The sequence below is a fragment of the Cheilinus undulatus genome, linkage group 16 (assembly GCF_018320785.1).
Source record: "Cheilinus undulatus linkage group 16, ASM1832078v1, whole genome shotgun sequence".
Lineage (NCBI taxonomy): Eukaryota > Metazoa > Chordata > Actinopteri > Labriformes > Labridae > Cheilinus > Cheilinus undulatus.
In genome coordinates, this window is record NC_054880.1 from 38,437,346 (window position 1) to 38,465,318 (window position 27,973).

At 40.1% G+C, this 27,973-nt stretch overlaps 2 protein-coding genes across 3 annotated transcripts in view; both read right to left on the reverse strand.

The window, feature by feature from the left end:
* pals2b (protein associated with LIN7 2, MAGUK family member b) overlaps positions 1 to 16,590 on the reverse strand; it is a 38,980-nt gene extending 22,390 nt beyond the window's left edge. The window contains exons 1-3 of one of the 2 annotated variants that reach the window (XM_041809955.1): positions 16,482 to 16,584; positions 5,651 to 5,912; positions 5,496 to 5,558 (exon numbers count right to left, since the gene is read on the reverse strand). The gene's annotated coding sequence lies outside the window, so the exon portion shown is untranslated. Of the gene's footprint in view, positions 1 to 5,495; positions 5,559 to 5,650; positions 5,913 to 16,481 lie in introns of both variants that reach the window. The other variant, XM_041809954.1, reaches the window with a different exon arrangement.
* A 5,269-nt stretch (positions 16,591 to 21,859) lies between these two features.
* Positions 21,860 to 23,815, reverse strand: npy (neuropeptide Y). The gene is made up of 4 exons (XM_041809210.1): positions 23,734 to 23,815; positions 23,336 to 23,523; positions 22,256 to 22,345; positions 21,860 to 22,175 (listed from the first exon to the last, which is right to left on the reverse strand). Exons 2-4 carry the CDS (start codon positions 23,521 to 23,523, stop codon positions 22,154 to 22,156), a joined length of 300 nt encoding a protein of 99 aa, XP_041665144.1. The 5' UTR covers positions 23,734 to 23,815; the 3' UTR covers positions 21,860 to 22,153.
* Between the last annotated feature and the right edge of the window lie 4,158 nt (positions 23,816 to 27,973).

Consider the following 27,973-nt stretch of genomic DNA (forward strand, 5'->3'; position numbering starts at 1 on the left):
TTTCCCCTGACCCCACCCAAAGTTGAGTTGCCCCACTTGTCTAGACAGAAGCACACACGCCCACATACACACCTCTTGAATGTGTCATTATGTAAGTAATCTTACATAAGAAAGTGTTACTGGAGGGGCCCTGACCCTACATTCCCACTCTTTTCCTCCTTCTCTTTCTCATTCACACTGCGCATGGTTTGGACACCCTGCTGCAGGAATGTGCAGAAACTCTCAGCGTGTGCAGATTGTGCTTGTGCGTATTCACTCAGCGGTCGGCCGCCTCTTTAAAGCAGCATGGGTCCGCCTAATGGGAGATTTTTCTCTCTCTCATTTCTCTTTGGACTGACTTCCTCCTTAAACTAATGTACCCTCAACACCTTTCTTCTTGCTTAGTCAGTAGATTTAAGGTGCTGACTGGATTAAGCGCATATTGGGACTGCAAATTAAGCTGCTCAATACTTGAGCTTTAATAGTTTTGGGAAAGCAACTGGGTGTAACAGGTTCTCATAAATATTCATGGTGGACATGACTGAACACTTCACAGAATAAATGCACAAATATTTGGGATAAAAGCAGTCTTGGAAATAATTGAAGAGTTTACAGCGATGTAAGCTGCTCTATGAGGCAGCACAGAGGCATTATGCTGCTTTAAGTGATTGCTGCCAGGTAAATTCTCAAGGCTTATACAGTTGTTTTGTATATTTAGAGCATCAATAGTTTAACATTCGTACAGTATAGGTAAAGCTTGTGGTAGATTCATTTGTTTTTCATAAATCAAAACACCAGACACATATCAGTCTTTACCCGTTCATACTGAGTTTTGGGATGCAACAATACAATTCACAATATGATGTAAGCTAGGTTCACAAAACTATTTTATAATTCTTATAAAGACATGAGACTGAAGTCCTGAATTCCTAAATAAATGTGATTCTTTTAGTTAAATCATCCGACAAAAAAAAAAAAAACTGTCAAACACCCCTTTACTATATCTCCCTTTTCAAATAGAATTCCTTTTTCTTTTTTTTTTTTGAGACTATTATAAGGATGCATGATATTATCGGGATGATATTGGTATTGGCAGATAGCAGCTTATTCTTTCTATTAAAAGAACTTGTTTTTTGACAGAAATAAATGCCACTGCAGAAAAAGCCAAAAGCAGATAGCACCCTCTGCTGGTTAAACACAGTATTGCAAAATGTATTTTTGCCAGATTGATTTAAATCGTCCATATTTTCATACGTTTTGGGTTATATTGTTAGGCATTAATAAATTCCCACTAAAGTTACCAAAATACAGCCAGTGGGACCTGAAATAACTGCATTTAATTTTGTGCCATGTTACTACGCCCCTTCTGCATGGAGACTCTCCAGACTGACTTGAAATCATCCAAACTCATTTCAGTTGAAGGCTTTCGTTCTGTCATAAATGACCATGAAACAGTGCCTGTGTTTATAAACTTGTTATTGTGAGTCATTTTCCCGCACTTTATCTGCAATTACCATTGCACATTCAAAATTATTGTTTGTTTTCATTTATTGCTGAAATCTGTCTCTGAAATGTATTTTTTTTGTGACATGTGCTGCTGACCCCTTGGCCAGGTCACCCTTGTATAAGAGATCTTGATCTCACTGGGTCTTTATCTGGTTAAATAAAGGTTAAAAACTTCTTTTAAATCACTTGTTGAGACATCTCATTGGATCAGAGAACATTTTGACTTGTTATTTGCACTTCATATGAAGTCAGGACAGCAAATTCTTTATGTTTCATCCCCCAGGTACAATTAACAGACTATAAATATACAATCAACACATCACACTTAAAGATACAATATGTAGAATTGCTACATTGATTCATCTACACTGATTTGAAAAGTTACTATTCCTGTGTTATATATTTTAATAGTGGTCTTACAGTATCTCAAATATTTCCTAAGGACAGAGAAATTCTTCATTTCTACAACAGCAATGGGATGCGTCTTGCCATCGTGGTTTTAAGTGCAATTACCCAGACTCCGCTACAACCAGCATTCCCAGTGAGTTAAGACCAACATAGCTCAGCATTGCCCACCTCCATGGCCTCTTTCCCAGTACTACTTCTTGTTTTGAATTAAGGACTTTGTTCAATAAAAAACGGCCCCACATAAGGCGTATTTACTAAACAGAGAGAAAGCTGTTAATAGAAGTCGTTGTGGTTTGCATTCTGGGGGCACTCAGTACACACCGGAAAGAGCACTTTTTTTAACAGTTTTTCTATTGGTGGGGGTGGGCTTTTTATGGCTGTACTGACAGAGCAGGACAGAAGATGGATTTAAAAACAGGGAAGAGAGCACAGGCGATGACAAGAGGGGAAGAAGCCACAGGCCCAACTTGAGCCTGGGCCTGCATATGACCTCCAGAAAGGGCATTTGTAACAGCGTTTCTCCCTCATTATGAGCAATTCATTCATGAAACCAAAACACTGGTTTACTTTTAAGCTATTACACTTAATGGGCAACCTTTTTTAATCAGAGTCTTCAGTTCAAAACAAGACATAAGCTGCGGACTTGGGGCCTGGTCTCTCTATTCGACTTGGAAAGAATAATTGTGGTTCAACTGAGGTAAGCAGCATGAAACATAAATGAGATGCAGCAACAGAAAGGCAGCTTCCTTCTTCATTATGTAGCGACCTTAAACATAACATCCACGGGTTCCAAGACAAAGATCAACAAGTCATGTCAGTCACAGTGGCTCTGTTTTGATGGCAACCATAACAGGATACATCCTGTTACAATTATAAAAGTAAAGAATTTCTCTGGTTTTAAAAACTGTTAGAAATATTCGAGCTCATGGACTGGGACTCAGCTACAATATATATACAGTACTGTGCAAAACTTGAAGGATGTTTGGGCCAAAAATTGAGGCTGATGTAAGTCAAAGATGTGCCTGAGTGCACCATTGTGCAGGAAGGAGAAGCAGCTGTGCTCTGAATGTCCTTGCATATTACCAGGGTCGTGGGAATTTTGTTTGTTTGTTTTGATTTTTGTTTTAACGTTACAAAGTAAGGACCTGGGGATGCTGGTAGGGGTCATGTCTGTGCACCCTATGTTGTCCTTGACTCTGTCTCCTTTCCCACATGTAATTCCCACCCTCTCTCATTCCAGTTCCCAGCTCTATCCACTGTCCTGTCTATAAAAAGACACAAAGCCCCAAAATAAATCTTATATAAACGTGTTTTTGTAACACACTTTTATGCTGTTATGGAGTGGATTGCAGCCAAACTACCTTTCATTGTATTTGACATGCAACAATGATAAAGTCCATGTATTGTATCTATGTGGCAACTCATGTAGCAACTGTTTGACTGAAATAATGAACAGGGTGACCCTACCAACTCTGTGGCCTCATAGAGCTGCAGCACAGCTGAAAATCAGATATACTGCAAAAGTTGCTGTTCTAGGTATAATAAAGCATAAAGTCAACCTGCAACAGCTCTGCAGACATTTTATGGTTGTCACTCTTGATGCTGTTACAGCCGTCTAAAACAAGCTCCACCCACAGCGGCACAGCTGTGCAAGGAGCAGATCTGTAGGATTTAATCCGCCCCGCCTCTCCATCCACCCTATCCTCGCCAGAACTAGTCAACCCCTCCCCCCCTAAACCGGGACATGGGATTTTAATCCGGCCACAAAAGCACAGGATTATAGAATCTCTCTCTCTATCTATCTATCAGCATATCCAGTGTTCAAATATCTCTGCTGGGAAACACTTTGTAGATACATTCCCTGGTTTGGCATGTCTGCTTATGTGAATAACATGGTCTCGAGCAAACATTGCATCTTCCCCTAGTTTGTAAGGAAGGCAGAAACCTTTTGACTGGGTTGATAATTAAATTGAAACTGCTATTGTAAATTTAAAAAAAATGAACTTCAGTTTGCCGGTCACACGTATGTCTTAACCACTTCTCCCTGGAAAGTAAAAATATAAGTGCTGATCTCTAACTGAGGTGGAACAGCTCAGCAAATACATCACAAATTCTTACATTAGCTCTAATATTTCCAAAGGTTTTAAAAGTCAGAGAAATTCTTAAGTGTCATAGATGTAACCATGACTATCTTGTCACAGCATTATGCCAACTGTGAAGTTTGGTGGAGGAGGGATAATGGTATGGGGCTGTTTTTCAGGGTTTGGGCTAGGCCTCTTATCTCCAGTGAAGGCCAATCTTAATGCTTCAGCATACCAGGACATTTTGAACGATGCTATGTTTTCATCTTTGTGGCAACAGTTTGGAGAAGGCCCTTTTCTATTCCAACATGACTGTGCCCCAGTGCATAAAACAAAGACTACAAAGTCATGGTTTGATGAGTTCAGAGTGGAAGAAACTTGACTGGCCAGCACAGAGCTCTGATTTCAACCCCATCGAGCACCTTTGAGATGAACTGGACAGGAGATTGTAAGCCAGGCCTTCTTGTCCAGCACCAGTGCCTGACCTCATAATTGCCCAAAATCTTATTGAAAACCTTTCAGGAAGAGTGGAGGCCATTAGAGCTGCAAAAGGGGGGGGCAACTCCATATTAAAGTACATTGATATTAAATATTTGAATGCAATCTCCTACAGTCCCTGTGTGTAATGATCAAGCGGCTTAATACTTTTGTCCTTATAGCTTATCGTTGTCCATATTCTGTGCTACAGGTGCTGTTGACCAAGCCTCCCCAGTAACGGGAAACTCCAATCCCCCCTAACCCCAACTCTTTAACGCTGAGCCCCACCAGACATTTCCAGGATGAATAGAGACTAAGCATTCTGTGATCACTTGCAGTGTTAAGCAGGATGTTCCCCCTGACAGTTCTTCCTCCTTATTATGTGAAGTTCATCCATGAAACAAAAAACAGTGATTTATAGTTAAGTAAATATATCTATATACATGCATATATATCTGCATTTTTTGCTGAACAGAGCATTTATCAAGAAGAAATCAATAGTGCAGAGCAAAGCTGAGCATCTCATCTTTTTTGTAATTGTTCGGATTTAGAGCTCACTGGTGGAAGGATTAACATACTATGCATTTAAATTAAATACATATTATTACAGGTCTAGAAAAGACAAATAAGATTTTGCTGCTTTGAGAATAAAATAGTATCTTATTATTCAATAAGCTTAACCCTGTTGTAATAGTAATGATGTTTGCTCTCTGCCAGACAAGATAAGGGAAGATTCCCAGGGCGGTAACTGAATATATAAGTCTATTTCAAAAGTCAAGCTTAAATTTCACAGCTTCTGAACTAATATTAGCATGGCTCTCTAAAGTACAGAGAGGTAGTATCAACCGTGTAATCTACTTGGACATATAAACACATCCGGAAAACCCGGCTGCTTTCTGACTTCCTTAAAAGTGAGGGTTCTTTGAAAGAGCACTGAACTGCACATCCTGGCTTCAAAGCCTGGCAGTCCTCACGGTGAACTAAAAAAATCATGTCAGAATGCAGAAAACATTCTCCTAAAGGCTTTGGAGAAGTTGTGTTTACCTGTGCCAGTCGGTGTAGCCCAACCCCGGTGCTACTGGCTGCTCATCAGTCGACTGTGGAGACCTAAAAACAGAAAAAAAAGAGCCAAAGTGAAGAGTCAGTCCTGCTTGCTTTTCTGCGCACCAGTTTTCATCATTCCTCACACACACTCTTACTTTAACATTCAGACACATTCCTGCGCTTCTCCCTCTCACACACACTCAGTGGCAGCTCTGTTTCCCCTGTGGATTATCGGTCTCATCTATCTATGCCATCTTCGACCCTTGTAAGATTACAGTCTTGTTGGTAGACTGAGGCTGTTGTTCCCTCGGACTGATCCACACAGTCATCCCGGACCATTCATTGTCTGCTGCTCTCCCAGGATGCCTGCATCATCGACTGGCACAGTGTCGCCATCGCAGTAAACGGCCACTATCTCTGGAAGTGATGACAAAGCATTATACATTCATTCCCTGGGAGATTCTCACTTTAAAGCGCAAACACTTGCCCTCACACTTCATGTATGTGTGAAGTTAAAAAATACAAGTCTGTATATGTTCAAAAGATGCATCTAAAAAAATCTGAATATCAGGAAAACCTAATGTTTTTCCTGTTATTTATTTTGAGAATTGAAAAATCCATATTTTCAAAAATACAGTTTTTCAGTATATCAGAATATCACAAAACATCAGTCCAATAAAATGGATTTATAATACAGAAATGTTGACCTTATGTAAAATTATGCTCATTTATGCACTCAGTACTTTGTTGGAGCTGCTTTTGCACAAAATACTGCATCAATGTGACTTCGCATGGAGCCAATCAGTCTGTGGCACTGCTGGGGTTTTACAAAGCGCAGATTGCTCTGATAGCAGCCTTCAGCTCATCCGGATTGTTGAGCCTGGCGTCTCGCATCTCCCTCTTGACATTTCTCTATGGGGTTTAAGTCAGACCAGCTGGCTGGCCAGTCAAACACAGCATTGACTTGCATCCATAAACATGCTTAGATTCAGCCTCTGAGAACAGTCTGCCCCTTTAGCAGTGACCTGCTTACCCTCCTTGTGAAGGGTGTCAATGATTGTCCTCTGGGCAACTGTCAGGTCAGCAGTCTTCCCCATGATTGCTGTTGTGTGTAATGAACCAGAGTGAGAGAATGAAGTCTCAGGAAACCTTGCAACCTGCAAATTGGACTTTTATACTTGTGGATCTTGACTTTCATTAACTGTAGCTGTGATCACCAAAATTAAAAGACACAAAGACTTTAAATATTTTACTCTGTGTATAGTGAATCGATATACGAGTTCCACTTTTTGAAATAAACTACTGAAATAAGATAACTTTTTCAAAATATTCTAACTTGTTTAGATGCACCTGTGAGCGCTAAGGATTCATCCCTGGGCCCTGTGTGCCACAACCTGGGGCCAGAGATGGGGGGAAGATGGCCCCAGGTTCTATAAAACTGCTCAGCCTATCAGAACTAAACCAACTCCTGCTGCTTTGAATGGCCATTGTGAAATGAACTGTTAGAAAATGAAAGCCAGCAGAGAAAAAACAATAATATGGTGTGATTACAAATAACCCATGGCTGCAATCACCCAAAAACAGTACATTATTACTCATTCATGCTTCATTTCCTTTAGCGTCTGTCTCTTTCCTCTTCTCACTTTCACATGACTCTAGGAGAGGAGGGATAGTGCCGTTTCTAGAAAGAGCATCCTATAAAACAACATATTTTTTCAGTTTAATATGTCAAAATGTGGCAAAAGCAACCATTAAATATACTGACATGCTGCACATTTATCCTTTCAGGCACACTCTGGAAATCTCACTGTCTACTTAACCTTTGTCCCTAAGCTCCTCTCTAGTCTGGGTCATGCCAATGCAGTCTCGACTGGAAATGAGAGTTGAAATGTTGAAGTGAGTTCAACATGCAGAGGAACTATCAGGTTATCTCTTTGCTTAACAGGGGTCCTCTCACCCATCACACTTTGGCTAATTGCTCCTTAATAGCGTGAGAGGAAAACAGAGGAAGAGAGGGAGAGTGAATGAGAGGTCGATTCATTACACAACACAGATTACGATCAGGCTCGACACGCTTATTGGAGGTGAAAGATATCCCTCAGAAGAATGTTAATGGAGGAAAAGCTATCGCTGCAGTTTCTCACCAGATCACCTGCACTAAGAAGCAGGAACTGGGCCGAGCCAATTGAAGAGGTCTGAACAGGCAGGGAGCAGAAAAACGATGGGAAGGGTCACGCAGGGTGGTTTCAGAGGACGGTATAAAAATCAACAGAGGGAGAGGAAGAAATCCAGATGAGTCACGAAAGAGATTCAGAGAAAGAGAATAAGGAAAAGATAACAGAGAGAAGAAACTTTGAAGATTAGGCAGAGTTGTGGGCAAAGCTTCTGAAGTCTTTGGAGGATAAGAAGAAAGGGCACATGAGAATATCAGACTAACAGCCAGGTAATTGTACTTTCTCTGCAATAAGTTGCATCAAATGTACTAATAATTTCATCAAAATATGTCTGCAAACTTTATAAGAATTCCCATTGTATATGCAGAGAGTGTTTGTCTGCTGTTCCTTCTCCTCTTCAGACATGAGGAGGGAAAAAAAATCACAGGAAGTGATCATACATGATCATACATGTGATCATGGCAGCCATTGGCCGCCGCAGAGTCAACAAAACCCTCTGAGTGCCCTCCTGGTTGCCAAGCACTCAGATGATGGACAGCTCATGGAGGGAGGGGGATTACGGAGGGATCACTGGGTTTGTTTTGGTTCGAAACATCCTTGCTATCTTACACATGTAAACGCATGTGTGTTTAAGTAAGTACATGATATTAAAAGCGCAGACAAACATCAGCTGGCTGTGTGTGCTTTTAATTCCTCCAGATCTAGTCACGCTAGCAGAAAATCTCAACCTACAGCACAGTCAGAGTTTCAGTGAGTATGTTATGTGGATTTATAGTCCTGTGTGATGTTCTCTTCCTGTCTGTGGTCAAGGATGGAGGACGCACTGAAGTACAGTAAGTGAATCAGTATGTTGTCATGCAGGGGCAAACGTACTGTAACAGCTCTAAAATAACAATCTGAGAAAAAAAAAGCTTCAAATTTAGAAGCAATGCAAACCAAAACACATTTACCGACAAAAAGAAGTGATGCAACTGAAAGATAATGTTAAAAAGGGAAAAAGCAAATGCATTGACAACAATGGGGCTGTAAACACATAAACAATGCAAATCTAAAAATATGAAAAGCCAGAAACCAAATTCAGTTAATAAACTGCCAACTTATCATCACAGATGAGGTGCTCCAGGATTTTAAGGGGAGCTCACTTAAGGCCTAAAGTCATTAAGCATGTTAAAATGCTGATTTTTACATTTTAAAAATGTTTAAGTCCTGGTTTAAAAAAGGATTTAGGTCAGAAGAGCTCATCTTTATCGGTTTCAGTAAGGATGTTAATTTTTGCATAATTAGGGGCATGGATAACATTACTGCAAGCTGGTACGATATAGCTGTCAGGAGGCTTGAGGACCATCTCAGCTCCACCTCTGTCTGTTTTCAGGTTGATCTAAGGTTGGGTTAATACTAGGGCTGTGCATTTAATCGCAAATTAGATTAAAACACAATATGGCTTGCTGCAATTTTCAAATCACAGACTGTGCAACATTTCTTTAACCTGAAATTTGTGTCAAAATATCAATTTAAAAATTTTGCAGCAAAGGCATTATGCATTACATATGCAATCATTCTAGTGGCATATTTTAAGAATAGTGTACAAAAATCCTGTTTGCTTTATTTTTGTATGTTTTATTTGTTAAATATGAGAATTATAAAAATTATCATTCCTTTTAATAAAACAGTTTATGTCCAATTTTCAAAATGAGTCCAAATCATCAGAATGAGATATTTTTTTCAAAATTGTTCAACCCTAGTTTAATCTAATATTTTGTTGGTTATAGTTTAGAATGAATTATTGTATGTTTTGTTGGAAAATTCATGAGATGAGGAACATATGAAATAATCGCGTATTAAATCGCAATATTGGGTAAAAAAAATAATCACTAGGGCTGTAGTCAACCAAAGAAAAACTTGGTTGACTAAAATCACACCAGATCATCAATCAATCGATTGGTCATGGGATGGACTTTCTGGGTATTTAACCTGTAATTAATTACCCTTAAAGGCATGAGTAAATCATATTTGAATAGTTATATTCATAGTTATCTGTTTTTCCAAATTATATTTTGTAACACTAGAGGACTGAAAAAATAAAAACACATGACGTCGCTTTTCTCACCCCTGCAAAAAAATGGATTCTTGCAATTAAAGTAGCACGTGCAATTGTTCGACCAATTGGATTTTGGTCGGACATGAGGTCATCGACCAATCAACCAATCAGTTGACTTGAGGCTGTCAGCCCTAAAAATCACAATTAGATTATTTTCCCAAATAGTTCAGCCCTAATTAATACAGTATTTTCAAATATGGCATCTTCCACAGATTGAACTCAAAAGCTCTTTTCTGTAACCAAATGCCTTTGTCAGTACTATGGTTTTTAATGTTTGAGTGCTGTGGAGCACCACAGCAGTAGTAAAGTAGTAAGTATGGAGATATCATGGGTGTATTGCTTGTTTCGATTTGAAGAAGACTCAGATTAAATCTGGACTAGAGTATGCCAAAAGCCATGTTGGAGACCCTGTGGTCAAGTGGCAGAAGCACCAAAATGGTGCATTTGGCCATCAGACATGATGCTACGTTTGGCAGACACCAAACACTGCAGCACAAACACACCATCCCCCCTGTGAAGCATGGTGGTGGCAGCATCATGCTGCAGGGATGGTTCTCAGTAGCTGGCCCTGGAACACTTTTAAAGGTAGAGGGTAAAATGAATGCAGCAAAATACAGGAATATCCTGGAGGACAATCTTACAGGTAGTTTCTATCAGGAATCAGGATTCTATCCAGCAGTAAAGAAGTGTATTTCCTTGCATTAGAACTAGGGGGCGTCTTCCATATATCTATGGATATATGGACAACAGTAGCATGCATAAGTGGAAATGAGGGGTAATTGCCACATACACCAGCTGCACTGCACTCAGAAGCACCATGGTTTTTGCTTCAACCAAAGGTGAGTGACTTTGTGCACTGGAAGCGTGTCTATAGTGCTGTATAACCTATGTGTGGGAAACACTGTGCAGTGTATCTCCTACAGAACAGAGCAGAGTGGTGCTTCTGGGATGCGCCAGAGCCGGACCATTGACTAGAGATGGAGCGATTTTCTCTGCAGTGCACTTTGCTGGTGGACTGTGGTGCAGCTGTTGTATGTGGAAATTGGAAGTTAGAGTGATGTTAGACAATTTACAACTACATCTGTCCTGAGAAGAGGGAATCAGTTCCTTGGTGGTAAAAACCCCCCCAAAGTATTTCCTGTTATCAATCTAGTCTCTGTTTACGACAGGGTCAGGAATCAGTCATGTCTTCCCCTTCAGATCCTAAAAAACTTCTTTCTTCTGGCAGCCCAGTCTCTTTAAAGAATTTTTTTCCTCTTAAAGCACATTTCACCATAATCCAGTTCAAACTGACAAAGACTGGAGCACTTTCAATGAGATGACTATTTCATTTTTCATGGTTTGTGTCATTTTAAGTTGATATATTTGATGTATTTTGGCCAGTTTTCTGTTAATGAATCAGAAGAGTTTTTTTTTCCATTTTCTGGCCACTCCTCCCGAATGAAAATCTTTTGTATCACTGCAGTATGGTTGCATCTCTCGGCCACTACACATCAGGCAACCATGTGCAAGAAAGCATTCACTCCCTGTCTACATATTCTCTTCACCTCTATTTTCTTCCCAACAAAAACTTACTCTCTGCTGTGCTGTGCACCACAGAGCCGGGGGCGCAGCACGGCTTTGAGAGCAGCCGTCATTCTCAGTTCCTCTCAATGACTTGTGAATCACAAAAGAGGCAAGAAGAGGAGTCCAGATGTCTCGTGATTGGCTGACTCCAGGGGAAGCAACGAGCAATTAGTGAACCATCCTGGGCACTGAGTTGTAGCGCTCCCTCTGCATGACACCAGCATGGCAGGAGGAGCGAGAGAAATACAAAATATTCAAGGAAGCGGTGTGTATTTGTTGAGCTTAGTGGGTTTTTGTGATGACTGGCTACTCATATGACCAACCCCCTGATAGCCAACCCAATCCTGTCCTGCCCTCATCCATCACCCTCTGCCTCCAGACAAACTCTATGTAGGTCACTCCATGTGTTCACACAGCCGCTCAAATAAGAGGATTATGCTGCTGCCCCCAAGATGGCCATCTTTGCCGATCAATATCTGCAGAATATTAAGTTATATTTTCCAAACAGTATTTGTTCTGTTTTTTTTCAAGCTTCTGCTGATGCTTCTGTCTGTTAAAAGTTGATGAAATCTGCAGTGTGTCTCAAAACCCACCACACATAATGAGAATGAACTATCTGCTGATTCATGCTCACCCCCACACTTCACCTGACACATTTTAAAGACTACTGTTTAGCACAAAGACTTCAATTGTTGCATCACTGAACTTTCCTGCATCTCTAAAAATGACCTCATTCTCCCCGTTCTGATGTTCCAGCTGGTAGGATGTCTGTGCTTTGCCACTCAGCATGAGATGATACAATTACACGCGGCTCATCAAAACCCCCTCGGCACTGAACGTGCAGCGATCTTAATAATGAGCACCTCATGACATAATCTAACCCGCCACATGGCCGTCCACGTCTGCTTCTTCTCAGTTCTTCCCCCTCCCCAGCATCCTGTTCCTCATCATTAGTATTACAGAGTCGAGAGGGAGAGTAGAGACGGGGAAGAGCAACTGATGCAACAGCACTTGACTGCGAAGTTTATAAAAGAGGAAAATGATGTGTGATGTTGGATGAAGAAAACTCGATGTGAGCAGAGAGGGGGTGGAAGAAAAAGTAATAAGTCCCGAATGAATTTTCTTAGCAAGTTTGCCTTTTTCTGTGTTCATTTTATATTCTAAAAATTGGCAGGAATAGCAAACACATATGGAGCTATGTGGTGGTATTGTAGCGGCTGGAGTTGCTCCAGTACAAATCAACGAGTCTTTATATGAACTGGTGTGGATCCATGATGATGACCTTGAATAAACTCACTGCAGATAAGTTTAACACAAAAACAGTGCACATTTACCATGCACATTGGACTGAATCCAACAAATCCTTACCTAAAGGATCCACTGAAATCAACCAAATGTGATATTTAAAAGTATTAACCCCCCTTGGACATTTTAGCCTTTTATTGATTTTATACATCAATCACGTTTAAAATGGTTGGACTTTTTTGACTAAAAAATCTCCTTTAATGTCTCAGTAAAAACAGATTTTTACAATGTAGTGTTAATCAAATAACAATATGCAATGTAAAATAAGAGATTCCATAAATATTCACCCCCTTCAAGTCAGTGTTTAGTAGAGTCACCTTTGGCTGCAATCGCAGCACTGAGTCTATGTGGATAGGTCTCAATCAAACTTGCACATCTGGACACTGCAATTTTACTCTGTTCTTCTTCTTTTGCAAAAATGCTCAAGCTCTGTCAGGTTGCACGGGGATCAGGTGTGAAATCTCTTTTCAAGTCCAGCTACACATTCTGTATTGGATTAATGTCTGGGCTTTGACTCGGCCTCTCCAGAACATTCACCTCATTGTCTTTAAACCATTTCTGTGTAGCTTCTCTGTATGCTTCTGGTCATTGTATGACTGGGAAATAAATCCTCTCCCATGCCGTAGTTCTCTTGCAGAGTGAATAAGATTGTCCTCCAGGATTTTTCTATATTTTGTTGCATTCATTTGAGCCGCTCTACCTTTACAAGCCATCAGGGGCCGGCTGCTGAGAAGCATCCTCACGGCACTATATTATATTATTATGCTGCCATCACCGTGCTTCACAGTGGGAATAGTGTGTCTGATGGCCAAAAAGCACCGTTCTGGTCTCATCAGACCAAAGAACTTTCTTCCACTTGACCATGGAGTCTCACACATGCCTTTTGGAAAACTCTAGTTGAGATTTTATCTGAGTTTTCTTCTACACTAGCTTTCTCTTTGCCACTATCCCATAAAGATTTGACTGGTGAAGAACCTGGGCAACAATTGTTTTATGCAGAGTCTCTCCCATCTCAGCTGCTGAAGCTTGTAACTCCTTCAGAGTAGTCATAGGTGTCTTGGTGGACTCTCTCACTAGTCTCCTTTCTTGCTCGCTCACTCAGTTTGTGAGGACGGCCTGATCTAGGCAGATTTGCACATGTGCCATATGCCTTCCATTTACTGATGATGGATTTTACTGAATTGGATGTTCAGTGCCTTGGAATATTTTTATCCATCCCCTGACATACTTTTCAATAATCTTTTCTCTGAGTTGCTTGGAGTGTTCTTTTGTCATCATGGTGTAACGATAGCCAGCAATACTGATAAACCAGTGACTGGACCTTCCAGACACAGGTGTCTTTATACTGCAATCACCTGAGACACATTCACTGCACTCAGGTGATCTCGATTTCACTAAATGTGAAATGGAATAGACTACTAGAGCTAATAGGCTGTGCCTCTGATGAAGTGGGTCGGTCACCTTTGAGGGGGTGAATATTGATGCAGTCACTTCTTTTACCATACACATTTTTTTGTTAACTGGCATTAGTTAGTAGCAATCTGTTTTCACTTTGACATTAGATGGGTTTGTTGTATTTTCTTACTATAATGGCTAAATTCTATTGACTTCGATTGATTTGTAAAATCAGCAAAAGGCTAAAACATCCAAAGGGGTAAAACCTCTTTTTTCTTTCTTGTGAAAGCTTCAAATTGTTTATGTCAAACTGCACACTAAAAACTCAAAGACTTATCTTCACAAAACAACAAAAAGAAGAAACCTTTTGAATTGAAAAGTAAAAAGCCAAGTCAATTTTTGATACTTTTGTCCACTGAAACAATTCATGCATAATAGAAATTTGATGAATTAATGATTGCAGCTCAACATACAAGTTTCCTTCACCAGTCTGTGTGAAGAAAACATTTTGAAGTTTCTATCTTTGATTAGGTTATAAAAAATGCATTTGTTTGACTATAAGGCTCATCTACCATTGAAAACGTATTAGCAGAGGCATGCAGCATTAAAGGCTATGGTAAGGGTGGATCAAATCTGGTGATCCAGCACTATAGACTGAAGCAAACAGCATACATTTGAGGGTTGTTTTTTTTTTTTTTTTTTTTGCCTTGCAGCAATTCTTACATCAAGTTTGTTTCAAAATAAGCTCTCTCCTGCCAAGCCTTGTCATGTAGTTGCGCTTGACAGAGATGCAATTAGCTCATGATTATGAGTGAACAGAAGGGAGGAGCAGCCTGGTGCAGGGAGGGCTGATTGTAGGTGTGTAGATAGATGACAGCCCTCTGATACATGCCTTGTTCATAGCTGGGAGGTTTGAGTCACTCCAGTGTGCGTTTCCGTGAGTGTGTTTCCTTATCTCAACCCCCCTCCCTCCTTGTTTTCTGTAACATCTCTCCCATATTAATAATGGAAAAGTGGAAGCTTCTGAGTGCCAGATTAGGTCTCTGTATGATTCACTGACAACGCTCATAACTTCCAACATTTGGGAGCGTGTGCTTAACTTGAAATTCATGTTTCCCTCCGCCCTGCTGACAGGAAGGGGTATGAAAATGCCAGTTGATGAGTCTAACTTTGTGCCTTCTTCTTTGTGTTTTAGAAGAACAATAAAGGGCATCCTGAATCCTGACTCTAAATACTTACTGGATATCTCTGCACAAATGCAACAAAAAAACCCTTACCCTGCTTCCTGTCCTGCTCTTGCTCCTCCTATTGCATTCAACAAATCAAGTTTTGGAGTTACAGTAAGACTGAACGTGATATGTAGACAAGCATGTATGGATGCAACAAATCCATACTATTCCTCTCAGAGGTCTGATGTCAGCTCCCCAGGAAGGATCCCCAAGGATGTTGCGTATGTACATGGGCTTCCCCCGTCACGTGCAGCGAGGCTAAACAGCTTATAAACCGTGCCAAGTGACCCTGTGCTCCTCTGAGCAAGGAGGACGAAAGATTCATTGAGAGCTGCGCAGTCTGTTGTGATCTGTAAGTGGTTTTACGTTACGATTAAGTGCTCACGCAAAGTGGTTTGGACATCGTGTCAGTGCATTATTATTACTCAGTGCACTCATATCTCAGTGGAGAGCAAATCATAAAAATCAATGGGAGCGTCTGCCTGCCAAACCACCGGTGCAGGACTCTGCTCTCCCTCTTCAATGCTTGCATTTAGCATCAGATCATGCAATAAAAGCGAGGTGCAGTTTTGAAAGTTTTTCTTACCTACAGAATTATGCGATTTATCTGCTCAAGGCAATTATCGCTTTACATGACTGGATTGTAGATAAAAGCGCGTTTTCTGTGTCGTTTCTCATCACCATCACCTCATGTATCTTGTATAATTTCGGGAAAGCACTGCGTTCAAACCCTCTCAATCTGTGCGCATTATTACCTGCAGCTCTTAAATCAAGTCTTCCCAGTCATGGATTGACGCCATCCGTGTGCCAAATCCGTGCGCTTGAACCGTGCGCACGATCTGTGCCAAATGCTCGCTTGACCAGACAACTCTACATTCACACCGATCTCACCACACGTGCGGCCATTTTTTGTTACCCATCCGAGCCATTGTGGCGTGCGCGTACTTAGGTTTCCAACCCATCCGCTCTATTCCCCCTCATGATGTGCAGAGGAAGAGAAAAGACGCGTCCTGCCCCGTAATAGACGCCCAACGTGAGCCAGTATCTGACGGAATAAATCCTGTTCTCACAGCAGAGCGGGCTTTACACGGGGGGGTAAACCTCCCCTTCTGTCAAACTCTACTGCACCTCAAACACGGCAAAGTGTCTTTGTTTCCCGTTTGAACGGCAGGGAATGAATGAATTTCAAACCTACACAGTAAAACCAGCTTTAACTTACCTGGAAATGGTGTGTGTGAGTTCGCGGTAGTCCAACGACCGTCCCGGTTGGACATTCAGGCCCCCCTCAGCTGTCTGTCCTGGTCCCGCAGCAGACTACCAGAGAACACGACGCCAATCAAACTGCTACGCCCCGCCTCTCCCCTTGACGTCATGCAGTTTCTTCCAATGGCGGTGGCGGTACATCCCTTGCTGAGTGAGTCCTTTATAGCATATAGTATTTTCTCTTTCACAGCCAATCTGGTCCATTCACAGAAAAAAATGTTAGCATCATTACAAATATGGCATCATTTCATGTAAGCACGCTAAAACTGAAAAATAAGGCCTACAAATCTTCATTTTAAGCATAAAATATCTTTTCTTTCATAAAATTATTTCACTATTTTCAGGGGCGGAAAGTTACTTTTACTAAAATTATTGTAATTAAGTAGCTTTTTGAGGTCAGTGTAGTTTTTAGAGTACTTTCTAAAATCACTCCTGTTACTTCTACTTTAGTATATGTATATTCAGTGGTTCTCAACCTTTTCAGCCCGCGACCCCCAAAATAAAGGTCCCAGAGACCGGGGACCCCCAGTGTACCTGAAGGTGGGTGAACACAGTCATGAACATTCAAGAACAGTCATGTGGAGACAAGTCCACCTGTAAGTGGGGGATAAAGGGGGAGCTTTGTTAAAAACATAATTTAAATGGGTTTAAAATTGCTAAAATTGGTTAATAATGGCAACAAATGTTGAAAAGGTGGTGAAATTGGAGTTTAAAAGAACATATGTGGGTTAAAAGTGGCAAAAAATAGGCAAAAATGGGTTAAAGTGGCAAAAATGGGCACAAAAAGTGGTAAAAGGGGATTAAAAAGTGGCTGATCATTTGGTTCTGCTCACTAAGAAGAGCCGTCTCTACGGCTCCTGGTGTCCTAACATGTGATTGATATTTGTGCTGGTATGTTACTCCAATTCTGCTTAATTGTTTTAATTAAAACAAAATTGAAAATACCATGTTATTATTTTTAAAATGTTCTGTCTACTGAAAATACATTGTGGTCAGATGAAATCTGCTGGCACACCTGATATCAGAATGAGCTTTACTGGCCAAGCAACAAGGAATTAGACTCAGGTGAGCTTTGCCCTCAATGTGCAAGAATTAAACATTAAATACAAAAAATAAATGTAACTAATACAAAGTATTTTTTTAAGTACAAATATTAAGCTTTCAATACGTGCAAGGTATTTTTTTTGACTGTGCCTTGGTAGTATGGATGCAAGATGTGACAAGGGTGAATTTACATGAGGTAGATGTTCTAAGATAGTTGATTAGTGCAAATGTGCACACCAGAGAGAGCATTGTTACAGTGTTTGAGTCACAGCAATATGAAGTACTTACAGCATTTGAGTACTGTAAATAGATTTATTAGTACAAATATGCATATGAGGAGAGGCTTTGACCACCTTGAGCTTTCTTACAGTATTTGAGTTACAGTAAAGCAGCAAGAGAGTGTAGGGTTTTAAATTTAAGTAGGGCTAAGGTGCTGGTTTAATGAAGTCCTATATATACATATATATATATATTGACAATGATAACACAGGAAGGTCAGCAGCTTATAGCAGAGAAGGAAATGTCACATATTTCACTGTGAAAGTCACTTTGGTATCAAAACTATTTACTCAGTACTTTGAGTAAATTTAAAATGACTTAGCCTACTTTTATCTGAGTAGATTTATCAGCCAGTTTTTTCTACTTTATCTGATTTTAAGTTAATTTATTTTATTTTTACTTAAGTATGATAGCGTAGTTTGCTTTTCATAAGATTGATTTAGCTAGCTATTGTTACTATCCATTCAGATAGGCTGTCTTTAGCCATGAGAAGAAGTGTTTAAAGTCTACTGATGATTACTCCTTCAGTTTTACTTATAACTGCATTGTTCCAGCAACAATATTTATTTACACTACATAGCTCACTGTGCTCCTTTCTCGTCTTCGGTGTATCTTGTTTCCATTGCAGATGTCTTGTCTGCAGCCTTTTAACCAGAGGTGGAAAGTAGGCTGACTACATTTACTAAAGTTAAGTTTTAACCAAAGTAGCTGTACTTTTTCTTAAGTACAGTTTCCACCTCTGGATTCCTCTGTAGCACACAGAGAAAGGTTCCTCATCACATGCCACAACAGCTGTTAGTTTAACTATATTATAGAGAGGTGACTTTACCTGAAGAACCTACTTACAGATCTGTATTCTCTTATCATTTTCAATAATGACAGATAATATTTGATATATCTTTGCAGTAGCTGCAACTTCTATTTGTACCTCTCTTTTCCCAATATTGCAATTGTGATTAAGTAAGTGATTATTTCAGAAGCTCCTCATCTTATGCCCCCCTCCACAAACTCAAGCATAAATGCCTTATAGACAACACAGGTTAAACATAAAGTGTTCTCTCCTGTAGGCCAGAGCTTTATGTCAGGATGAAATTAAATGATTTATGAATCAATAGGATTTCATACTGTTATTGATCTACTTCAATTACAGCAGTAAATTGACTGATATGTTTAACCTACAGCCTTCTAACTGTGGTGAAAATATATTATCATCAGCAACAAGAAAGTGGAGGATCTAGAAAAGATGTTATATATTATTATTATTATACTTTGACTCCTATTGCAAATTCAGAATTAACAGTTGTTATGGAATGATCATTTTTATGTCATTTTCATTTTAATAAGAAAAAAAATGGTAGCACTTGATTTTAGTGGTAATTGACAAGTGCTTTTTTTTATCAATTTCTAAGAAAAAGGAGTCATTTTTAGTGGCGTTTTGTCATTTCTTTTTGGCATTTGACAGATTATTGGTAATAGCCTATAGTCATATTAAGAAAATATATACCAAGTAATAATGTACTATTTATCAAGTTATTCCTTGTAATATTGTGGCAGTTCTCTGGTAATAATGTGGTATTTTATCCTTACCCAAACCTCAAAACTTACTTGAAAATGATTCAGGATTGACTCATTGAAATTCAGTTGGTCAAAATAATGAATTTGCCTGGAAATTATCAAGCAACTAAAATAGAAAATTATCAACTGATTTCTAAGAAATTACTTGTTTAAATACCACCCAATTACCACAGAGTTGCAACAATATTATGAGGGTTAAGGTTAGGGCTATGGTAAGGATTAGAGGGTTAGGATTAAATAATTACTGGAGAACTGCCACAGGGTTAGTTGGGTTAGAGTTAGAGGGTGAGGGTTGAGGTAAAATACCACCTATTTACCAGAGACCTGCCACAACAATACGAGGGTTTAAGTTAGAAGGTTAGCGTTAGAGGGTGAGGGTTAGGGTAAAATACCACCTAATTACCGTAGAATTGCCACAAATTCACTTGGGTTAGGGTTAGAGGGTTAGGGTTAGGGGTTTGGGTAAAAATTCCCCTAATTATCAGAAAACTGCTGCAATATTATGGGGGTAAGGTAAGTGTAAAATATCACCTAATTACCAAAGAACTTCCACAGTATCACTTGGGTTAGGGTAAAGTATCACTTAATTACCAGAGAACTGAAACAATATTTCTAGGGTTAGGATTAGGTTTTGAGGCTAATATCTCAGATATATGCTGCAGTATTCCTGAGGTCAGGGTAAGGGTTAGCAGGTCAGAGTTAGGTGTTAAGGCAGAAAAAACACCTAATTGCCAGAAAACTGTCCCAATATTATGGGGTTAAAATTAGGGTTAGAGGATTAGGGTTAGGGGTTAGGGTAAACGAACACCTAATTACCAGAAAATTGTCCCAATATTATGGGGGTTTAGGTTAGTGTCAGAGGGTCAGGGTTAGAGGTTAAGCTTAAAAAAATACAGTTTTACTAGGGTTAGGGTTATAGGGTTAGGGTAAAAGATCACCTAATTACCAGGGACCTTCCATAATATTAGCAGGGTTAGGATTAGGTTTAGGGGGTTAGGGTAAGGGTGGGGCTTAGAGCTAGGATAAAATATCACATAATTACCAGAGAATTTCCACAATATTACAAGGAACTATTTGATAATTAATGCATTATTTCAAAGGAAAATATTTGCATAATATTACTGTATTATCATTTGGTAAAAGCCAACTCTTAGGTTATTAATACCTTATTCTTGAAAAGAGAAACTACTAGATAATTACCACTTCTTACTATAAGATTAGGCCAGCTTAAATAATGTTATCCCAAAATGTTTGCAAAATTAAGAAAAGTAGGAGATCAAGATTGACACTTGAATGCTGGCATGATGTGTAGAGCAGAACATCTGTGCTACAAAAATGTATTCAACTAGTATTTTGACAAGTTTCACTTCAGAAAACTATTGCGCTTCCCGCAACTTGAAAAATGCAGTAGGCCGTATTGCAGTTGAATGGTTTTTGAATCAGTTGCTCAGCCTTTGCTACTCAGTACTTAGTACTTAAAGTAAGCTTTAAATTAAATTCTTTATACTTTCATTTCAGTTTATTTTAACCAAAGTTACTGTAGTCGTACCTGAGTACAATAGTTCTGTACTCATTTCACCTCTGGTTATTATCCAGTCAGACAGGCTATCTTTTGCCATGAGTAGATGGTTTAAAAGTCTATCAATCAATGGCTTAATGCTGGGAAATGGTCATTACCTCCTTCAGTTTTACGTATAAATGCATTGTTCCCAGAACAAAATATCATCCCCATTACAGAGCTCACTGTGCCCCTCGTGTTTGGGGTATCTCCTTTCCATTGCAGACGTCTCGTCTGCAGAGTCTTTTAACAGCCTGATCTGTGCTCCATTGGCTGGTTCAATGTCAGGTTGCGGCAGACTAACCACTCGTGTAATTGCAAGTAATGTCCCTGGAAATGCAATTTCTCCCTTCATTTAGTGCCACTGCAGGTACTTATCCTCATGGCCACAAGAGAGCGCCATTAGCTACCCAATTGGCAGCTCCAAACTGACTGATGTCTTTTTGACCATGGCCCATAAGGTCTGACTGGGCCACTCATGCCTGTCCCAGTTTAAATGCACCTCTCATTCACTTTGCCTCATTATCCTGAGTGGAGCTGCATTAGCTTTGCAGTCATTGATTTCAGCTGGGACTTAAGGTGTGGCACAGCAAGTCCTGGCTTGATCCATCTTGAGAAAAACATCAGTGTCTGGGATGTGGCAAGAGTTGTTGTGGAAACTGTTTTTTTGACACAGGAGCATTCAGGAGAAGTGTTCTCTCTGATCCCACAACAGGGTGACTAATTATTGAAGCATTAGTCAAAACAGAACAAAAACAATGGCAACCATACATGTCGTGTGTCATTTCTTCCCTAAGAACTCAAATCCTGCAAGAAAGCTTACCCTCAGAGCTTCAAGTAAATTCAGTAAATTGCCAGATAAGAATACAAAGAAGCCCTTTTTTTTGAAACAATTAATCTTTAATAGCACAATTATGCAATACAATCAATACTCCCCCATTAATGTTTCACAGATGATAACTCTGAATAAACTATTTACAATTGTATGGCACATACTAGAAGCAGTTGTGACTGTAGCCGGTGGGTAAAGGTGGAGGGCTTGACTGCGTGGCAGCTCGTAGAGGCAAAGGGGGAGGAGGTGGGGTGGTCATTTTTGAGTAGGAGGGGTGTGGAGTGACGGGTGTAGAGGTCAGAATGTCTGCGGTGAAGTGGAGCGAGCACTGATGACAGTATCACCACAACGATGGGTCGTATCTGGAGGGAGAGGAGAGAAGGCAGAGGTCAGTAAGCTGTAAGACCTTCAGGACCGAGGACGTCTTACATTTTTCACACACCTTGAATGTGGCAGCGTGTCTGTGCTTTCCTTCAACAGCAACTCTGAGACCAGTGTGTCCAGGATCTCCGGACTGGACCTCTTTCCATACCTGAGACACACAAACACAGGAATATATGAAGGGAGATTTAAAGAGCAACTTGGACCTTTTGGCTGCTGAAAAAAAAGAATGAGAAAATTAACCTATTACTCTGCATGTCCTTGTGTCATAAGTCCAATTATAAACACAGTCAGACTGAGACCCAGCAGTGGCAGACGGGGGCTGCATCGCAGGTGGTCGTATTTCTTGGTTTGTCCCTCAGATGATAAGCTGTGAAAACGCGCCTGTCCCTATGGGTGTCCGGTCGCCTGCAGAGGCATCCGAGCCCCTGACATTCAGAAGAAAGCTGAGAAACTGGGGGTGGCACGGCATGCCAGCCGTGACAGTCATTTCTCCTGGGTTTCTCTTTTTTTTAAAGGAGGTTCAGGGGCAGTGGGTGTTTCCTGCTTTGTAATAAGACATGAGAAGCTGCAGCCAGAACTCAAAGATTAAAGCTGCAACAGGATGAGCTTCAGATGGATTTATGGAATGGAGTGCTGCATCTCAGACCACTATATCAGGAAGGGCTTACTCCTGATGAGACTTTTGCTGGAATATATTTTTCACACACATAAGTATAATTAGCCACATTTGCTGGATCTGCAACTGCAAGGCCAGAATTAAAGCAAACCCCGCCAAATTAAAAGCCTGGTTTCCTCACCTGCACCTGGTGCTGACAAAATGTTTAGAACTATAAAAAAGGCACAAACTGAAAGAGTACAGAAGTGGAATCTGACTATATCCACTCATTTTACTTTATTCACATCAGATAAAAATCATGGGTTGTCCAGCAGCATTAGAATGTATTCAGCGATGCATTTTGCAGATTAAATCAAAACACTGCACAAACTGTTAATAAGAAGATCCAGTGGAAAATGAATTGCAGTGATTTAGTCAGCAAACTTTCTATAGATTTAAATCTGACATGCACATTGTTCTAGCTTCATTTCTAAGGTTTATGTTCCCTTCCTGCAGAGAGGAATAAGAGCACATTCCGCCTACCTCTGTCTTGTGATCAGGTTGATGTAGTGTCTCAGGGCTGAGTAGTACTTGGCCAGCTCCTCCGCCGGAGCGTCCTCCCCAGGGTTCTCCGGCTTCACCGGGTATCCCTCCGTCAGGGCGCTCAGGCAGAGCAGCGCCCACAGCAGGAAGCCCAGAGTCCCGAGCCAGCTCACCAAGTTGGGATGCATCTGAGCAGAGAGTTGGTCCACATCACACAACAATGTCACTCAAGATAGTTCTTATTATTCACAGAGCCATGAGTTGTTTCTAAACGTCAATGGCATAAACTAGTACTTTTACAGCTGCAGAAAATCCCCTAAAGTAGCTCCAAGAGACTTTGGCTAAGTTCAGTATTCAAGCATGAATGCTTTTTAGAAATACAACAGCATGTTGCTTACCTTTCCCAGAGGTTCAGAGGGAGATTTGCGCGCAGTCCTGTGGCGTCTCTTCTGCTCTCCAGGGCTCTTGGTGCGCGCTGGCTTTTATACCTGTGTGCGCCACAAGCGTTGCAGAAAAAACGCGTCAGAGCTGCGCTCCGGTTAGCGCAAGTCTGTGCCTTTCTTCATGTGCACGTCACCAGTGATGCTGTCATTAGTTATTAAGAAAAAAAAAATCACATTATTCCATTTATTTGAGTGCGTAAAACAAACAATGCAAACTAAAAATAGAGGGTGTTAGTAAGTCCTGTTTCCAGTGAGACCAACGTGGATTAGAGGTGAAGTGGTTTTTAAAAGCATGTTTTAGGGTGCTCAAAAATTAAGAAAGCAAAAAGAGATGGAGCAGAATTGACATTATGGAAAACCAGATTTGCAAATATTCCTCTACAGAATAAAAACATCACATTTAACATCCTAAATGCACATAAACAGGTGCACATGCACATACTATTAACTGCTGCATTCAGCCACTCTGATGCAGACTGTCATGGAGAAAAACACACATGCTGAGTGTGATGTTAGGATGTTTATGAGGCTTCACCATGAGGAAGAAGGTGATGAATTATTCCACAATCAAGTAGTGATTCTTCTGAATCAATGAGATCAATAATTCCATCTGAAGTCTCAAAGAATAGCAGTGATGTGACACTGTGGGTGAACTTCAAATAAATCTCTTCCAGGCAGCCTCCTCACCAAAGAAGCTCATGTGACGATGCTCAGAAATAAAAAGATCTCAAACAGACTCACTTATACGAAAACCCTTTTTTTTTGACAAGCTGCTTGACTGAATCAGTCCACTAATTTCATTTCTGAGTTCACTCCATCACATAAAGAGACACTGGGATATTCAAAAGGAACAAAAAGGCTTAAATGTGAACATGGAGGCGCGTCACTCGGAGCAGCGCTCAATCTCCAAGAAACCCACTTAATAAGAAAACCCAAATAGCACTTCAAATGTATCCCAAGTGCTTCATTTACCTCCCATTCACATCTCTTTTGTATACCAGCTCGCAGCCATATAATCTAGCAAGATCAGTATTCTTCAGCAGGGCTGCTTTTTAAGTTGTGCAGAGGATGTGTTAAGGGCTCTTTGTATGACACAGGATGCTGGGAGGAAGATGAGGAATGAGGCATGAGGGAGAGAGAGCGAGGAGCTCAAAGTCATGACCGAATCATGAAGATAGCAGACAGGAATTAGTACTTCTAGTCCTCTTCAGCGTACATATATATACACATAGACTTCAATAGGTATAGCACCTTTTTTAAGCAAACAGCTTGAGCCTATTCCTGTGAATACATGAGGAGCCTGGTATCTGAGTGAAGCAGATGCTTAAACCACTTTAACAAAGCTGAGAGGTCAGGTAATATCTGCTTTATCATAAGGCTGAGCAAAATCCAGAAACCTCTGTGATCATTTCCCATAATCCATCAGCTCCAGTGTCTTAGACACAGCTGATGTTTCTCCTCCGAATGCACAACTCATCGATCCTTGAAGCAACTGCACAAAAACAGGAGGCGACATATTGGATGACACTCATGTCAGCTAAGGAGCAACATCATTTCTGCTTGTTTTTGCAGGGTCCGCATCTCTTTTGGTGTTAGATTTCAGGTTAGGATGCTAGAAATGTGGATATTTGATGTTTTAAAAGAAATAAAAGTTCAGTCAGGAACACTCTCATCATACATTTAACCCAGGGATGTCAAACTTAACCACAGCAGGGGCCGAATTCTGAATTTGGGTCCAACCTCAGGGCCGAGCAAGGACAACATTTAACCATAAACTGTCAACCTCATTTTCATCAGCAATGAATTATGGGGGGAAAAAAACCTTAGCACTGATGATAAATGATTTTAAGATTTAAAAAAAGAAAAGTAAAAATGCTAAGTTTAAAGGCTCAAAATCTGAAATAAAACTTCAAACCTATTAGCTCAAAAGGCATTTAAAGTCAAAATCATGTTTTTAAAAGGCAAATATATAAGAAAGAAAGTTTAAATCATGATTTTAAGAGCCAAAACATGAGATAAAAATTTAAAATCATGAGTTTTTAAGGTCAAAATATGAGATAAATTTCAATATCATTGGTTCAAAATGTCAAAACTGAGAAAAATGAATAGATTTTGAGTTTCACAGATCAAAATATAACCTAATATTCAAAATTGAGGATACAAAAGGCCAAATTATGAGATAAAAGTCAAAGTAAGGAGCTGAAAAGGTCAAAGTGTGAGAAAAAAAATAAAATAGGGAGTTCAAGGTCAAAATATTAGATACAATTTTAAAATTGAGGATCAAAAAGGTAAAAAATAAGTTAAAATGTCAAAAATGTGAATTAAAAAGGTCAAAATATGAAATAAAAAGTCTAAACCATAACTTTGCCTGATAACCTCAAGATGCAAAATCAAGAATATGAAATGAAAACAGAAATTTATTTTCCCACGTTCCTGACTTTTTATGTAATTATTTGAACTTTTTCTTGTTTTAATGACGGAACAGAAGTGGGCCAGTCATAAAAAAAAAAAAAAATTACACAAGGGTGCAACCGTACCACGGGCCGGATTTGGCCCACAGGCCTTAAGTTTGACACCCTTGATTTAATCATTTTATTGCAAAATGTATGTATATACAGTTTGTTCAGTGGAGAGGGCTCTGCTCAAAAGATGCTTCCTGAGTTAGTCAGGCAGCATGCTTTGACCAGGGAGCACATAGCAATACCTCCATATAGAAGGATACATTAATGACGATGCGTACTGAATACAATTGCATTAGTTCAAAGAAAGAATTACACAGTAGCATGAATTTCAATACGAGAGCACAACAAGCTTTATGCTATAAAGGAGGATGCTGGGGTGGAGGGGGTTAAGCTTTGCCAGCAGCAGCAGCATCAGCAGCGTGGTACATCAGCATTAATACAAACAGGGATTAGTGCAGTGATAATAAACTGGAGGCCTGGGGGCCACATCAGGCCCCCAAAGCTTCCCATCTGGCCCCCAGAGCATTTTGAAATTCTTCAGGCATACTATAGTTAACTTTTTTCTTGAAGGCTAAAGAAAACCTTCAACCTAGCAGCTTATCAGACAAGAAGCACACGTGTATTTCTGTAATTTGGTGTGGTAAACATGCTTATTATTGTTATCTTGGTTAAAGTAGCAGTTTTTTGCAATAATTTTCCACTTAAGGCTCTTTGAGTGTAATTTCCCTCCTCTGAGAATCCTCACAGATCTGTTTCCTGCATGTGTTTTTGGCCAATCACAACACAACACACTAGCATCAAACTCTAACCCTAACCCTAACCAGACATCAAGAAAACTCCAGAAATATGTAGCTAAAATATCTCAATCGCCCCCTTGTGCCTGGCTGCTGTAAAGGTGAAAGGGACTGATCTCAGTGTTAAAGATTTAAAGTTCCATTCATTTTGGAAGGTGAAAATAGATTTCCACAAAGTAATGTCAACTGAATACAAATATGCCATGTAAAATAAGTGTCTGCATAAATATTCACCCCCTTTAAAGTAATGACCTAATTCATCAGAGGTCCAACCAATTGTCACTGGTAGTCTGACAGTTAGTGAAATGGAAATGATCTGAGTGCAGTGAATGTGCCTCAAGTAACTGTAGCATAAAGACACCCGTGTCTGGAAGGTCCAGTCACTGGTTAAGCACTGCTCCTGGCTACCATTACACCATGATGACAAAAAAACACTCCAAGCTACTCAGAGAAAAGGTCAAAGCTTTATGGGAGAGTGGCAAAGAGAAAGCTACTGTTGATTAAATCAGGACCAGTTCACCAAAAGGCATGTGGGAGACTCCATGGTCAAGTAGAGGACAGTTCTCTGGTCTAATGAGACCAAAATGGTAAACCTTGCACATCACCACATACACACCATCCCCGCTGTGAAGCGCAGTGGTGGCAGCATCATGCTGTGGGAATGCTTCTCAGCAGCCGGCCCTGGAAGGCTTAAAGCCTGGAAGGGTAAAATGAATGTGGCAAAATGTAGAATAATCCTGGAGGAAAATCTTAATCATTCTGCAAGAAAACTAGAATTTTGGAGAAGATTTATTTTCCATCGAGACAATGATCAAAGCATATAGAGAAAGCTACACAGAAATGGCTTAAAGAAAATAATGGGAATATTCTGGAGTGGCTGAGTCAAAGCCAAGACCTCAATCCAATAGAGCATTTGTAGCTGGACTTGAAAGGGCTGTT